At 39.9% G+C, this 15,784-nt stretch overlaps 1 protein-coding gene across 1 annotated transcript; it reads right to left on the bottom strand.

Moving 5' to 3' along the window:
- Positions 1–248: 248 nt before the first annotated feature.
- Positions 249–13,082, bottom strand: slc2a15b (solute carrier family 2 member 15b). Its single transcript, XM_041036418.1, has 12 exons — positions 13,038–13,082; positions 11,518–11,616; positions 7,872–8,032; positions 7,614–7,738; positions 7,102–7,247; positions 6,431–6,563; positions 6,020–6,207; positions 4,360–4,470; positions 3,779–3,880; positions 3,157–3,232; positions 1,779–1,906; positions 249–476 (listed from the first exon to the last, which is right to left on the bottom strand). The coding sequence occupies exons 1-12, from the start codon at positions 13,080–13,082 to the stop codon at positions 249–251; spliced, it is 1,542 nt and encodes a 513-aa protein (XP_040892352.1).
- Positions 13,083–15,784: the final 2,702 nt, after the last annotated feature.

Here is a 15,784-nt window from a genome sequence, read left to right as displayed (position 1 = left end):
AAAATATGTCTAGATTTAGATGAATGTGTTGCATGCAACCACTTTCAACATTAAAATTGAGTAAATTCAACAAAACATTTTTTTCAGTGTGTGTGTGTGTGTAAGTGTGTACTTTGGTCTTTGTAGTTTTTACATGAAGCAGCTGATCTCTCTCCTTGTGGCCACAGTTCCACCTTTTACCTCTGCCATACCAAGGGAAAAATCCATCAATAGTGTAGGTCCATCTCTTCTTTCCTCCTCTCGGGCTCTTACTTTTCGTCGTGTAGGCCAAGGGTTCCATAGCCGTTCATCAGAGCCAATTTCAAATGACCGTTGGGAGTCAGCTCCTCTTCAAGTATGTTGTTCTTGGTGGCAAACATCTGGCTGATCTGCATAAAGGTTTTGTTCTTGGTCTCAGGAATGACGAAGATGGTGTAGATGGCCACTCCCAAGCAGATCGCACAGAAGATCAGGTAACAGTAAGGACCTGTGGCCATCTGTGCAGGGACAACATACAGTGTAAGTTTGATTAAAAGAATACAAATAATCAAAGACAACAAATACTGTTGTTCTGACTTTCTTTACAAAGTAGAAATTGTAAGAGAAGAGAAACAAAAGGAGACAAATATGGAGCCATTCTGTCACAGTTCAGTGATGGTTTCCACCTCAAAACAAGTACTGCTCACTGCAAGGAGACATAAAATTTGAGCAGTGACAGGCAATGGTGAAGCTAATAAATGTGAGTAAAAGCAGATTAACATGAATTTGAAAATATGAAAAGTAGGCTACTGTCGGTTTTATACAAACAACTTTAGATTATATTAACAGATTACCAAGTTAATAGTCAACAGCTCTCTGCTCCTGCTGAAAACAAGGTTAGTAAGAGTGGTGAGAGTAAAGCTGTGGGTCCTGAAACCAAAACAACGAGCTGAAAGACGCTAAAAGGCTCTGTAAAGCAGAGGGAAAGAGCAGAGTTGGGTAACATTTACGTGTGGGATTGTCAGTACAAGCAGCATCTTACATATTACACATAGTTGCTTGAGCCACTGCTAATAGAACAATATTGGTAAGTGCAGCTTTAAGGAGGAAATGGAATATTATAGGGAACTGTTTTGGGGGGAATTAGACCTACAAAATGTATTACTCTTGCTACAGACCCACAGTCAGATGTGAAAACTGTTATCAGTTTCAGTGCAGAAATGGTACAGGACAGGAAGTTTAGCTTTAGCTTAGCACAAAGAAAGGAGGCAAGGGGAAGCTCCAATTAAAAAACACGGCTTTGGAGTCCTCTGAAGCTGTTCTCTCTATGTATCTTCTGTGAAATTAAAACAGAAAGATGAAGGACCACATTATCTCATAGCAAACACGTGTTTTTAAGATCTGTGGTCAGAATTCATGTAGGTTTACGTCATCACTTTCCACAGGACAGATCATTGTCCTCTGGGTCTGTTTACCTGGAACAACACTGAGGACAATGAGGGACAGCAATGGTTGTGATTTTAATCGGTAATATTATTGGTATTTGGGGAGTCACGTCTGTTAAGACAAAACCAGACAGCCTGTATCATTATTGCCCTGTGTTTGACACTGCAAGTGCAGCCACAGCAGATCCTGGATGCCAAGTCAAGATAAGCTCAGGATTCTCAGGGCCAGCTAGCCTAAAGATTCAAACAAACAAAACCTTTTATTTCAAAATCATATGCCAAGAGTCATACGCCTTAACTTAAAACGCCCTTTAAGAGAAAGCTTTTGAATTTCACTGTTCGTGAACGGAACTGAAAGTAGAAGTTTGCTCTGACCTCTAGGAAGGGGAAGACAAAGCCGATGGTGAAGTTGGACAACCAGTTGAGGCAACCGGCCACAGTGTAGGCAGCCGGTCTGTGCGACTGCTTAAACAGCTCTGCAGTGATCAGGAACGGCACACCAGCTACACAAGAAGAGACAAAAATATATTATTTCAGAGGACAGAATCTTGACAACAGCAACATTCTCAACTCCACATACAGTTCATCCATTGGTTTGATCTAACTAGGCATCCTAGCAAGCAGTCACAATACAAATCACAGTTAATCACTCAGTACAGTTGTATGAATCTATTGGGTGTTGTGAAATTAACATCAGTGTCTTCAGTCATCAATTAGTTTATCAATAATCCCACTCAGGACTATTCTTTGGCAGTCATTCAAAATAAACACAACATGATAGAACAAATGATAAACATTCCTCAAGCCCCAGTGCTGTTATATTACACTCCTTTTTCTGCACGTACTTCATTATGTGTTCATTATTACAGAGCGATAGATTGACAAGAGAGGAAGATGCTTGTCAAGTTGGCAAAACTCCAACACTGAACCACAAGAAACAGAGTAGCTTAGCCGGGACGTGTGCAATTCATTAGTTTGATATGTAGGATCTATGAAATGTTATCTTAGCTTTAAACACACAATTCTTCATTGTTAGAAGTGAAAGCTATGAAGGAGTAATATACATTAGTAAAAGTTCTAATGATGAGCTCTCCGACTGATGTCCTCATTATCTGTGCATGATAATTACATAGAAGAAGGTTTAATATCATCAAACCAATAACTAGGCCATAATTCGTCAACATCGGTGGTATGTATGGGCGGCGTCATTGTGTATGCAAGGTTTTCGTGTGGAGCAAACCATATTCATCATAGCTAGCTTATGAACAATGAGCCATTAAAAGTCTAATTGCAGCAACAGAAACCCTCGTCCGTGTGCCGAAGTATAGATTTTGCCGGCTTGACGGATGATGTTATGTAAACCAAATTCGTTCTAATTCATCATCCTCGCAGGTCCACTCAACGTGGCTCCCAACGTTGTAAACTATTGCCTCTTAATTCACTTCACTCAACTCATACGGTGTACAAATGGCTGTGGGAATGGATGTAGTGTGGCAGATATAATTTCCTAATTTACAAGACTAATGAAATACAATATCTCTTCACAGTCAGAGGAGGAGAAGGGAAGGAGGGATGGTGGGTTTTCAAGCTTTGGTGCCTGCTATTGTGTAAGCATCCAGCAGGGAGCAGTGTTAGCTTACACACGGCGCTGCCCAAGTCTAGCACTGTCATGTGTGGATTGGAAAAGTTTAACGCGAGTGTTTGAAAGAGTTTCACGTGAGGTGCAGAGAGTATTCACTTCACACATGTTTACCTGGACCTATGCAGAAGCCAGCAATAATCCCAACAACGCAGCCCACGCTGATGTAGCGCATAAAGGACAGCTGCGCCTGTGATTGGTCAAACAGAGTCATGAGTCTGAAGTCATGAGTTGTAAACACTACAAAACACTACAAAACAATTTGCACAGTTATTCATTATAATAATATATAATTATAATTCAATATAATTCTGATCATATGTAACATAGTACTACTATGATGATTAGTACCACGTGGGTTTGCTGACATTTACTGCATAATTACTTTCTTGTTTGTACCGTTATTTTTAAGTCAATAGGGGTTTCCCAAACTTCACTCATTTGTTTACTGAAGAGAAGCTCTTTGGTAAATGTTTGCCATTTTACTCCCATATTCTTCAACATTTTTTTTATGCTAAATGAATAAATAAATAAAAACAGTGAACGCAAATGTTTACTGAGAGTTTCAAGGGAAACCAATCTAAAAATTAGACGCAGATTTCAGTTTATGTAAATTATGTAAAATAGTTAATGTCCTTAGCCCCATGAAAAAAACATTGCGCTCTATGCCCTATGCCACAATCTGCAAGTTGATATAATATATTCCTACACCAGCAGGACATCAGATGACAAGTACCTGGAAGAGGGCAGACACAGTGATCCCAGCACAGCAGAGAGCCATGAAGAGGAAGCCGCCAATCATCAGAGGTCTTCTGCCCAGACGCTCGATAGTGAAACACTGAGAAACGGACAAAGAGGCAAGAGCTGTTGTGATTGGCTGACAACATCAGACATCATCAAAAAATGAAGAAACGGTTGACTTTTTATCCTCATTTCAGCCTGTTTCATGTTTACTGGTACACAGATAATACAAAAATTACTTAGTGCATTTCATGTAACACATAGGTCAACAACATCAGTAACCTAATCTAGTCTGCAATGACCTTTCCTAGATGAATCTTTATACAGATGTGCACAGCACAATAGAAAACATATTTAAAATAACAATAAAAAGCACAAAGAATAATACAATAAAACACCATAAAGACATAAAGTACTGGTTCACTCGTGACTACATGACTGATCCATCTTAAAAACAGTGTCAACATGTTCCCACAGTAAAAAATAGTTTGTTCACATATATATATATATATATATATATATATATATATATATATATATATATATAAAATCTTTAGTGCAATAACGTCTACTCACCCCCAGCACCCCAGAAATAACCTCAATGGCACCAGTTCCCACTGTTGTGTACTGAATGTAAGGGTCTGGGATTCCTGCGTTCTTGAATATGTCATTTGTGTAGAACCAGATCTGAAATTGTAAAGGACGTGAAGTTTATCAATATGATGGATATGCTGAACAACAGACAAATACACATACACACACAAACACTCAGACAGATGCACTGAAACTCAAAGTTTGTCCTTTTTGTATGTTTTTTTTTTTTTTTTTTAAGGGGCCGAAAAGTCACTCTACTCAGTTGGTGTTTCCACGTGATACATCACAGCCATCATTATCATCAGGCCGACCATCACTCATGCATTTGAGTTACAGCCTTTCATCAGAACGGACTCCTGACAAGCGCTCCCCTTGAAATTAATTTGTGTATTCTCATTAATCACACTTTGCTGATGCAACATCCATCATTGATGAGGTGTGGACAAGATCGTGATCGGCGCAGTTAAATGCTGTCTTGTTGATTTAGTAACCGTACGATATAACGTTTCATCACCATTGCAGCACTGAAGTATGCATCCACAGACCTCTATCTAAAAGCAGAAACATACACAACATAAAAGAACTGGGACCAGTTATTTTTTTTGTCACAAAAGAGTATGAGTATATACTGATCAAAACAGACGTTTTGAAGTCATGAAAAGTTCTTTCATAAAAGCATTAGGTGCTGCTCACAACAGAGGGAAGAACCTTAAAGGCACTTCCTTTAAAGAAGTGTTGAAGTTACTGATTCTTTGAATTCAGAGGATTCAAAGAATCAGTTACTTCAACAGGTTTTCTTGGATGATTTAGCTCCTCACCCTGTCTGACAGTGAGCTTTGTATTCTGTGCTTATAGCCGTAGGTAAGAGTCAATGAAGACTGATCAGCAAATCAAGTATCCTGCTTTGTTTTTCCACTTTGTATTTTGTATTAATACTTTGTATTAGCACCATGATTATTTTTGTCTTTATGTGTTGTCCTTCACTAGCCTCCTATTTCCCACCTGAAATAAACCAGACACTTTAAGCCAAGGAAAGAACCATTGCCTTGATAAAACCTTATCTCTGATCAACATGCCCAAGGTTCTAAGAAAAACATGTACATTTTCACAAGTACAAATTCTCTTGAAATGTCTAATTTTGAGTTTTGTGTCACAGACTCATTGCACACAGAGCTTGGGTTCTTCTGCTTCTCTTCTGTTTGGAGCCTTCCAGCGTTCCTGTCTGGAACAGCTGGGACCGTGGGTCTCAGCAGGGTGTAGCCCTGCTGGGAAATGATGCTAGCATGTGAGCCAGCATGCCTAGAGCTTCCATCCACATGAAGCAATGAGTACAACGAGTGTATGACTTTGTGTGTGAATGGGTGGACCTTCTCATGTGGGGGTAACACTGAGAGAGAGGACCAGGAGATAATGAGGCGTGGTCCTGTTGCCCCCTGCTTAGTCACTCAGTGGCTGCGTGTGGGACTGTAATGTATGAACATGAAGAGGTACAGATGGAAGGAGCACAGCTGGGAACTCTGGGAGCTCTCACTCTCTTACTATAACTGCACAGTCTTTGCACATCCAAAATATGAGTACACACACACAGGCAAACACACAAAGACAGAAAAGACAACAGGCCCTTAATGCTTCTTCCACATACCGCATCAATGCCAGACAGCTGCATGCCGATGTTGACCACCGCAATGGTGATGACCTGCCAGCGGACACAGCGGTCCATGAGCAGGCCCCAGACAGAGATGGTGTGGATGGAGGACAAAGAGCGTTGCTCTTCCTGCATCTCCTCAACCTCTGCCTGGATGTTTCCTTTAGTACGGTACCACTTTAGGGCTAAAGAAAAGAAAGGAAAGTGTTTAAGATGTGATAATGAAGATAAATATAACCATCAAGATGTGACTTTGTCATGATCTTTGAATGATAATCAGTTTTGATTAATAGAGAGAAAAAACATTTATTGTTAACACAAATTAAGATACAACCTATACTCGACGTAATCAAACAGACAAAAAAAACAAATTTAGAAAAGAAGAAAATGAAGAATCCACTTTCTAACCTGCGATGGTGGCATGCACATTTCCCTTCTCTATCAACAGATACCGTGGACTCTCTGGAAACCATGGCAACAGCATGAGCTGGACCATGGTGGGAAACACCACCAGGGACAGGAGCAGAGGCCAGTGTTCTTCCTGTATGGAAAGAAAACATGACACCTTACTAATAGGAACAATCAGCAGCTTTCACTGTTCCACCTTTCACCTATGTACAACGTAAAAATGGGATGAACTAAGGAGCAGAAAGTGATTAGGGGAAGGAATTTTTTAAAGTACTTGTCTTGGTTTATTATTCTGTTCCACACTTTGGCACCCCTCCCTCCCCTCTATCAGACATATTGTAAGCTGGCAGAGGGAAGGAGCATCACCTGATCAAGTTCAACCACATACAGGAGGAAAAAACTTGAATAGCAGGAGGGGAAGGTTAGAAGACCAGAAGGACATGTTTCATAAACAACTGTTATCTAACTATAGATCACCCTTCACATACTGTATAACACAACGTATTGCTTGTGATATGTGAATGTTTCATCAGTGCATGTACACATCACATGTTGCTCATACGTGGATCACAATTTTTCGCTTGGGGAAAGATTAGGACCTGATAGGATCTCTGAGCTGATCTCTATGCCTCAAAATTACTACCATAGGTCGAACACCTTGATTTCAGTACCTTTCCCAGCAGTTCACTGAGCCCCAGGATTTGAGCGATGAAGACCCCGAGACAAATGTGGATACTGGGAACGAGGCCCAGGAAGCCACGCAGGTTCTTTGGTGCGATCTCACCGAGGTACATCGGCACCACGCTGAGAGAGATACCTGTTGAAAAAAAGTGTGATTATAATATTATAATAGGATAGCAAATATGTTCTTATTGTAAGACTGCCTGTCTCCATCTTGTGTGAAACACAATCCCAGACAAGGGGACAGAATGATACATATACGGCGAATGAAAATCCAATGAACATCTGAAAAAAATGGGGGAATGAAAACGGTTCCCTGAACAATATAAAGACATGAGCACTTTAAAAATAAAGAACTGCTAATTCTAGTGAATCTTCTACAAATCAACAAAAGCACATAACACAGCCCTGACTTTGTCTCTGTCATGTGCTAAGCTTTAGTTTGTTTTAAGTTTCTGTTTTATTTTGAGGACGAATGCGACCCACTTGGGCCCCGGCCTACCTGAGTGTACTCCTGTGATGAAGCGTCCAAAGATGACCATCGCAGGCATCCTGCACCCTCTGCTGAAGCCCATCAGAGCTCCTCCTATGAACACCAGCACACTGGATCTCACCAGCGTCCCTTTCCTGTCGCGACACAATAATAATTACACAAAAGTAATTCCTCTTTACTCAACCTTGTGAATGAATGAAATGTTTACAATAACTGTGAGAAGCAAAGCACGATTTATACACACAAAAATCATCCACACAAACGAACCTTCCATATCTGGTAACAAGCTTGCCCACCAGCAGGGCCCCCGTCATCCCACCAACAGCAAACACAGACACAGTGAGGGAGTACAAGACGGTGAGGTGCTCCTCATCTGGAGTCCAGCCGTAGCTTTCTGTCAACGTCTCATTGTAGAAGTCTTTAATGTACTAATGGAAGATAGAATAAATGAATTAAGTTAATTTTTTACATTGTCCAGCAGGAGAATATATAAACACATTTATAACAATATACACAGTCCACACAGAATTACAAGATGTTGTTCTCTCTCCCAAACATCCTATTTTGCTTTTCCAAAAAAGAATAACATTTTAAGACAGGCATATACATGCTGTAATATTCAATCTCCTAGTAATTCTGACAAAATACTGCAAAAAGAAACAAAAAAAAATACTATTCCTGATTTGATTCAGAGCCACTGCATTATGTCCATCACTCCAACAGACCTGGAGCATATAGTAAAAATTGTGCTGATGCAATTTTAAACGACCATATCATAAATTATTTCCTACAAAGTCACACATCCAAATGTCAACATTATTCTTGCTATTTCCACAGCAGTGGGTGTAAACTGCACTGGGGAGTGGGATGAAGAGATGAAAGCATCTTCACGCACCTTATACGTGTTTTTTTAAACAGGAAGTTTATCAAGCCCCCACTGTCAAAGTCAAATCAGGTTTGATGAGATCGAGGTTATTAAACTGCATGCTTGATAAAATGACAGTGGTTTTCCTTATGGTGAGACAAAAATGTATTGCAAGGGTCAAAAACAATATCCATCAGACTTCATTCAGGTTTATCTGACACTGAGGACTCCACTGAGATCAGACTGTCCTGGAGAATCCATTACATTACATCGAATTTATCTCAAGAGACACTACTCTTTCATACTCTGAGGGAAGCATCAAAAAACTGAAACCTGAGAGAGAAAAGTGTTGGTTTTAGTAGCAACAACTATCAATATACTTAAATTTTATTGGTTTGTGAAACAGTGAGGATACAGATACAGATACAGATAAGGGACAGTCGGAAGGAAGTGGTTGGAGTTAAGTGATGAAAAAAGGAGAGAGAAGTTTTAATTCAGTTTTTTGCCGAAATCCACGAACTGGGTGTCTAGTTTTCTCTGTGAATGCCATCATCTCCAACATGTGAGGGGAACTATTTAAAACGTACGTCCTTGTATAGTTCTGATATATAACTGACCGGTTTAATGTTTGTAATTATTATCTTGAAAGAGCCTGGTGCTGGTGGAACAAGACTTAATCAAGTTAACTGGTGGATCTGTGGTGTGTCACCTGGCTACAGAATATGCACATACCGGCTGTTTTAATAGAAACAGATCAGGTATCGGCCAGACATGACTGATCCACATTACAAACTGCTTCTTAGTCACTGTTGGTATAAAAATTGATTCCACCTTGATTTAGCTGCAACAGGCTACCAAATGAATTCTGAGTACCATAACAATCTCTTGTGCCTTATTTATCAATATTTGCCATTTCCTCTTACTCAGATGGTCTCACAGCAGGAGCTCCATCATTTTCTGTTCTGCTCTGTTTATTTATTGCAGCGTCACTTTATGTCAGCGCAGAAATAGTAGCTCATTACTTCCATGGTTCAGAAATGATGTGTCATTCAGTTTCAGGTAGTGAAGTGTACAGATTTTAAATTGTGGGAAAGAAGAGCACAGGTATCAGATCAAGTTTAGTTATCAGAAACATCAGGAGAGAAAAAGTCAGTCTGGTGCATCCCTAGCTGGACTGTCAGCATCCTCGTCCTTCATTTTAAGAGGCAAAGGAGAGTAAAATAAATAAATAAATAAATAGCTTGAACCACCCTGTACCTTATGCAATGTTCCTGCACAAAAATAGAGCCCTCCTGAAAGCCTAGAGACCTCACTGACACACATGTGACACAGTAAAAACACAATAAATGTTCTAAACCAACAACACGGGAAATCCACATTCGCTCATCTGACTTCCACTGAATGTTAGCAACAAGCTCCTTTGCTTTGTTTGTGTTTTCAGTTCACATGAGCTACATCGAAGTTTGTTGGAACAATAGCAGCAGTGATGAGCTATGATGTTTATTCATTGAAAAAAAAATAATTCTCAGAAGAAGAAGGGCATGGAGAGTAGGAGACAAAGTGGCTACTATGATTGGACAAGGTCATTCAATTGTCCTACTGTAACAATTCTTATGACCCGACCTTTACTTTCACTCTGTTTGTAGCTCACTTAAATCCTGCTTCCTTCCACTAACCTTTAAGCCAAATGTAATTACAAGGCTAATACATTTCAATTAAGGCTTATTGATTTCAGAGATTGAAAAGCACACAGTACTGGTGCTCAAACACTAAATCACTCCTCTTTTACCTTTGCTGTCTGCTTAAAATAAACTGCTGAAGAAGTCAGTGACAAGTTTAGCAGTCTGAAAATGTAATCTGATTACTAGGACACACTAAGCCAGACTATTAACTTTTAAGGCATCCTATGAAAAACTACTTCTAACCATTTTCCCTCACCACCCCGCTGACTGAACCTTCTTCCAAACCAAAAATTCGATTTGGAGCACACAGGCGTAACTAATGTCAGATGATTCACAGCAGTGAATCCTACAACGGGCACTGAAGTCACATGGACCATGGTTAAAAGTTTGACTTCATCATATCAGCAGTAATTCAGAATATGTGTGACACAGAGAAATTGTCCCACTTTGAACTAGGCAACTGATTGATAACGCGACATGACATTATTCCTTTAAAGCTAACTATTTATTACATTTAAATTTTCCTGTTGTGGGTACCCCACAGTGTTGACACACAAACAGCAATGCATGCTTATAGCAGCTGAACCAGGGCTCTCCACAAACAAAAGTGAAGAAATATTTGCAAGATGCTCCAGTCAGATCAAAATTTTACACACGCTTTAAGCGAGAGATGCCAAGTCCCTCGGTTTTGTTTGTGTATACCTATCAATCAACTGATAGAAGGAGGCAAGAATACATATGGCAAGTTGGAAACTTGCCATTGTGAAGAAAGATGGAGAAAAAGAGAGCGGGAGAAGAAGAAAACTTATTTGACTAAAGTGACGAATCATGTGCTCACTCGGCTCATAGCAGCAGATTCAGCTCTTTCCATATGACCGCCTCCTTACAGAAGTACATTACACAAGCATAAGATGTGGCACTGAAGATCACATGTTCCAGTGTGGGGCCGTCTATGGCCAGACAGGAACGGTTCAGAGCTTAGTCACTGCACCGCGGCAAATCCAGCATCGAAGAGACAGAACAGAGCACATGATGGATGAAAACGACAAAACATTGATGACATGGTGAGGCACAGAGCAGCCTCTAGATTTGATACACAAGTCCACATGACTCCACGTGACAACGAAAGACAATCTGAACTTTACTACGTCCGTTAACATCTGAAGCAGTTTAGTCACATCTAGAGAGGTTTAAACTTTGGGAAGATCAAACGTCATCCATTATCATCCCAGTGTTCATTCATACGAGCAACACAGATGCTCTCAGAAAAAGCATGAGAACTGTTACTCCGGTTGATGATGACGACAGCAATGAGAATGATGATTAACGATTATCATGATGATGATGATGTTTTAATGACACAAACCTGTGCAGGAGAGTTGACCACTGCCAAGTTGTAGCCATAGAGCATGGAGCCGCCAAATGAGGCCAGGAAAGCCACTGCCAGCAGTGACTTTGTGAGGTGCTGAAGAAAAGACGAGAGGAGCAAGTGAGAATAAGTGCAAAAATGTGTAACATTTAAAGCAAGAAAATACAAGAAAAATACCTGAGGTCTAATTTAAAATCGCACTAGCTGATTTAGGATTCAGGTATTACAAAATACTTTAAATTGAACAAAACAAAATCAATAGCTTTCTGAGTTCTAAAGAAAAGAGCTGTTATGGACTATTTTAATGCTTAAAAACTAAATGTGTCCTCTTAAAGGCTATTTTCTAGACTTGTGTGTAGCCTCTACAGAGATTAGCTCGTTCTGTAGGAGTATCTAACAGCATCATACTCAGGGTATATGTTGCATATGAGTGGGTGATCTTTGGACTTTGCAGCAGAGCTGTGCAGGCACTGAGCAACATGTGACTAAATCAGAAGAAGTGAAACAAACCTGTAACTGGACACAGGCCAGATCCCTTTCGCCTGCTCTGTTTCATCATAAACACATTTAGCTCTGAAGGAAACACTTTGAATGATCTCTGTATATATGTATATATATGCACACACAGATTTACTGTTCAGGCTCTAAGTGAGCCTGTGTAGCAGTTTGAGAAAATATGACAACTTGAAAAAGTTAATGTGGCGCAGGGGTATTCAAATCTTAAACATAAGCTTAGTACTTCAGTTGACCATCTAAATGTCCAAAGTCACATGAGCCCCACTGTGTCTTCAAAGGGAGGGGGGCAGTTTACTGTATTTTCATTAGGAATGGCCTGGAGCTACCTACTTGGCTGCCATCCTACATTCCAGCACACTGAGCTTAGCTGACCTCCAAGGTACAAGGTCAGCAGGATTATAATGTGCTTCTGAATGTCCATACCTATGGTATGTACAGAGTATGGAGGAAACTGGTAGCAGATCAAATGACAGACAGAGCAGGATCCCTGTGCTCTGACTGAACAGTAACAGCACAGATGCCTTAAAGAAACCTAATTTAGCCAGTAATAGCCTGACGGAGAGAGTTAGATGACTACACGTGAAAATAGCTCATAGCAGACAATGCTGCCCAGTCAGCATCAATTTAGGCTGATTATCTGTCAGATGTGCAGCTCTTCACATGTTAGAGGACATCACTTTTGGCCAAAGACGTCTGCTTCAGTCTTTGGTCATTTCTGTTAATCTTTTTTTTTTTGTTGGTTAGTTGTGAATAGATTTAGGTTAAATGAAAGGCTTGGTTTTGGGTGTGTGTGAATCTGGACATCCTGACAAACTTCTCCGTGCCAAAGATTCCTTGGCAGCATCTGATGTAAACAATGAAATGAACCTGAAAAAGTGCTAAATGAAAGATGTCATATTCTTTGATCATTAGAGATGCTACAAAATAGCAAGCCATTATGCATCTCGGTGACATTTCAATAAACTTTATGGACATTTTCAAAGTGTTAAGTGAACACTCACCGTGCTGATCTTGGCATCGTTTTCCAGTAACAGTTCCTCCGCCATTTAAATCATGAATAATTCCTCCCGGTGTGTGATCTGCTCGTTAGAGATGAGGAACAACAGCTCACCTGCACAACTTTTCACAACTCCTCACCCTGCATCCCCCCCATTTGTAGTCCTCAGCCGTGCTGCTGTGTCACAGAGGAGGCGTGTCGTGTTGATGGGTGGAATCAACAAGTTTGTCAAACTCCAGATCTCCAATCACAGGACCGCGTCCCGGAGCAGGCCCGCCCCCATGCAGCCGTGGATCGTTTTCCCCGCTCCACCAGCGATCACATGAGCCAAGAGCTTCATCCTGTTGTCATCAAATAGCCTATGACTAACTGTGTGCAGGGGTGTCCACAGGACTGGTAAACATCAGGGGCCATGGCTGTCATCCAAGGGGCACCTTCACCCAGGAGGTGGAGGATCTTAACACTGGAAACAAGAATTTCTGATCAAAATTAAGTTACCTGACTGTGTAAGATAAGACTCAGAATGACATGAAAATATTAATCAAAACAAAGTGGATACCTTTTCATTTTTGTTTGTTGCTGCATTAAAATGTGTTGTTTCCAAGTTATAAAGGGTGATTTAATTTAGACATTTAGCAAATAACCAAAGCCATCACAAGTAGACTAACTAGACTAACTACTTGTTAGATATAGATGACACATTAAAGTAGATAATCTATCTACTATTATCCAATGAGTCCAAATCTGTAGCTGTATGGTATCTACAAGTATAGTTTATCATTCATTCCTTCATGCATCTAGTACTAGCAGGGTGTCTCAGGTGGACGTCTGGTGGCCCTTAGATGCACAGAGAATATTAAACTTAATTTCAAAAGTCCTACATCACCATCATTATTTTTATTCAGCTCTTTTTTTTCCATGTTTCTAGCTGCAGTTTCACATACACTAACCTCAGATTGTTTTACTTCAGTGTGCAAGAAACAAATTCAAGATTTTTATTAAACTTTGTTTAAGGTCACTTTATGTGTTCCAGTTTTTCCATTCCTGATTACATTACAAAAATATCACACTGCAATTGCATATTTTGACCAGGAGGAACTTTGATACATTTCATGTTTCATTCTCGATTTGTTTTTTTTTTTTGTTTGTTTGTTTGTTTTTGTTTATTTATTTATTTATTTATTTATCGTGTTATTTATTCTACCACTGTTTTGCTACACTTTGTATCTTGGCTTTAAATTTGAAATATTCTCTATAGGGGGGCCGTGGATCAGGTGGTAGAGCATGTCGTGTCCACTGATCTCTGCACACAAGCCACTGTATTCTAAGTGATGGTCCCAATGCTGGATAAAACGGGATGGTTGCGTCACTTCTGCCAAAACAGATACAAACACAATCATACTTTCTGCTCTGAGGTGATTTCATGGTGAAATATTTCCATGTTCTTTAAAGCAACCACATGACCTCTTGAGGACAAACCCCAGTACTTACAGTCTGCGCAAGAGACAGATAAAGAAAGCTGCTCCTATATGAGTCAGCAAGGGTTTGATTGTGTCCCTCTCAAAGATATCATACATGGAAAGAGAACTGAATTAATAAAATAAAAACAATGTAGAGATGTGGTAGTTCGATTTACATTTCACCGCTGAAGACCTCAAACAATACAAGATGATGTCTTTTGTTTTATTTCACCTGCCTGATGCTGCCTCCATCACGCGTCTCCTCTTTGTTGCTCCTACCTGCTACAGTACAGATTTGTACGCAGTATCGTCCAATACACAAGCAATGAACCTTCAGACTTGTGCTCCTATAACTTGAACCCAGCGAGCCAAGTTGAGACGATCATGCAAGTCAAATGGCTTGTGTCATATGACTTCTATCACTGTGAAATGTCCGTGGCACCACGCTGCTTTTGTGTAAAAAGTGAATTATGCTGTGAACAAGGACACAACTCACAGAGCTGACACCATGAAAGAAGAGAAGCAGACTAACTGTTGTGCAATGACAGAAAATATTTTGAAGGGTTTCACTAACAGGGTTAGTGAACGAAAAAGATTTGTTTTTCTCTAACGAATGATGACAAAATTATCAGTTTATTGGGTAAACTGGTGGAATTACATTCTGATCTAGCCAAATGTTTCCTAATACAAGGGGACGGGGTTAACACCACTAACTATGATCAGAAAAATGACTAGAGGTTAATCAGCTTCAACAAAAACGGAACATTGTGAGCTTCACACTGACCTTAGAGGCTTATTGTGCTGGTGCAGGTGTATGAACTTAATTAATAAAATAAGTAGTTTTTATTTTTCAAGAGCATTATATTCATTACAGCCTCGAGTTATGCTTTTGAGTCCATAATTCAGTCTTTTTTTTTTTTTTAGCTCTCTCTTTGATGCCCACCAGCTCCTGAGGGAAATGTCTTCACTTTTAGTGAGTTGAAAGATGCTAAAAAACAAAACAAAAAAACAAAACAATAAAAAAATGTTCTGCTGAGCTCATTGTAACTGCAGAGTCAGGTGATAAATTGCCCGTGAATCCGTCATTACAAGCAATACATTTCACATTACACATGGTCATCTGACCCGTTGATAATGTAAATATATTGATTAGTGCAGCTTTAAACATTTACCATTGTTGCTGGTCAGGTGGTTGCCATGGGCTGCAGGTAAAGACTGTCACAGCTTTCAGAGCTCATGAAAAAGGTGCAGAGCATCAGAAACAAAAATAACAGTTTTATTTTAACGAAAA

The sequence above is a fragment of the Toxotes jaculatrix genome, chromosome 4 (genome assembly GCF_017976425.1).
Source record: "Toxotes jaculatrix isolate fToxJac2 chromosome 4, fToxJac2.pri, whole genome shotgun sequence".
Classification (NCBI taxonomy): domain Eukaryota; kingdom Metazoa; phylum Chordata; class Actinopteri; family Toxotidae; genus Toxotes; species Toxotes jaculatrix.
Note: the sequence above shows the minus strand (reverse complement) of the source record. Positions and strands in the feature narration are given on the sequence as shown.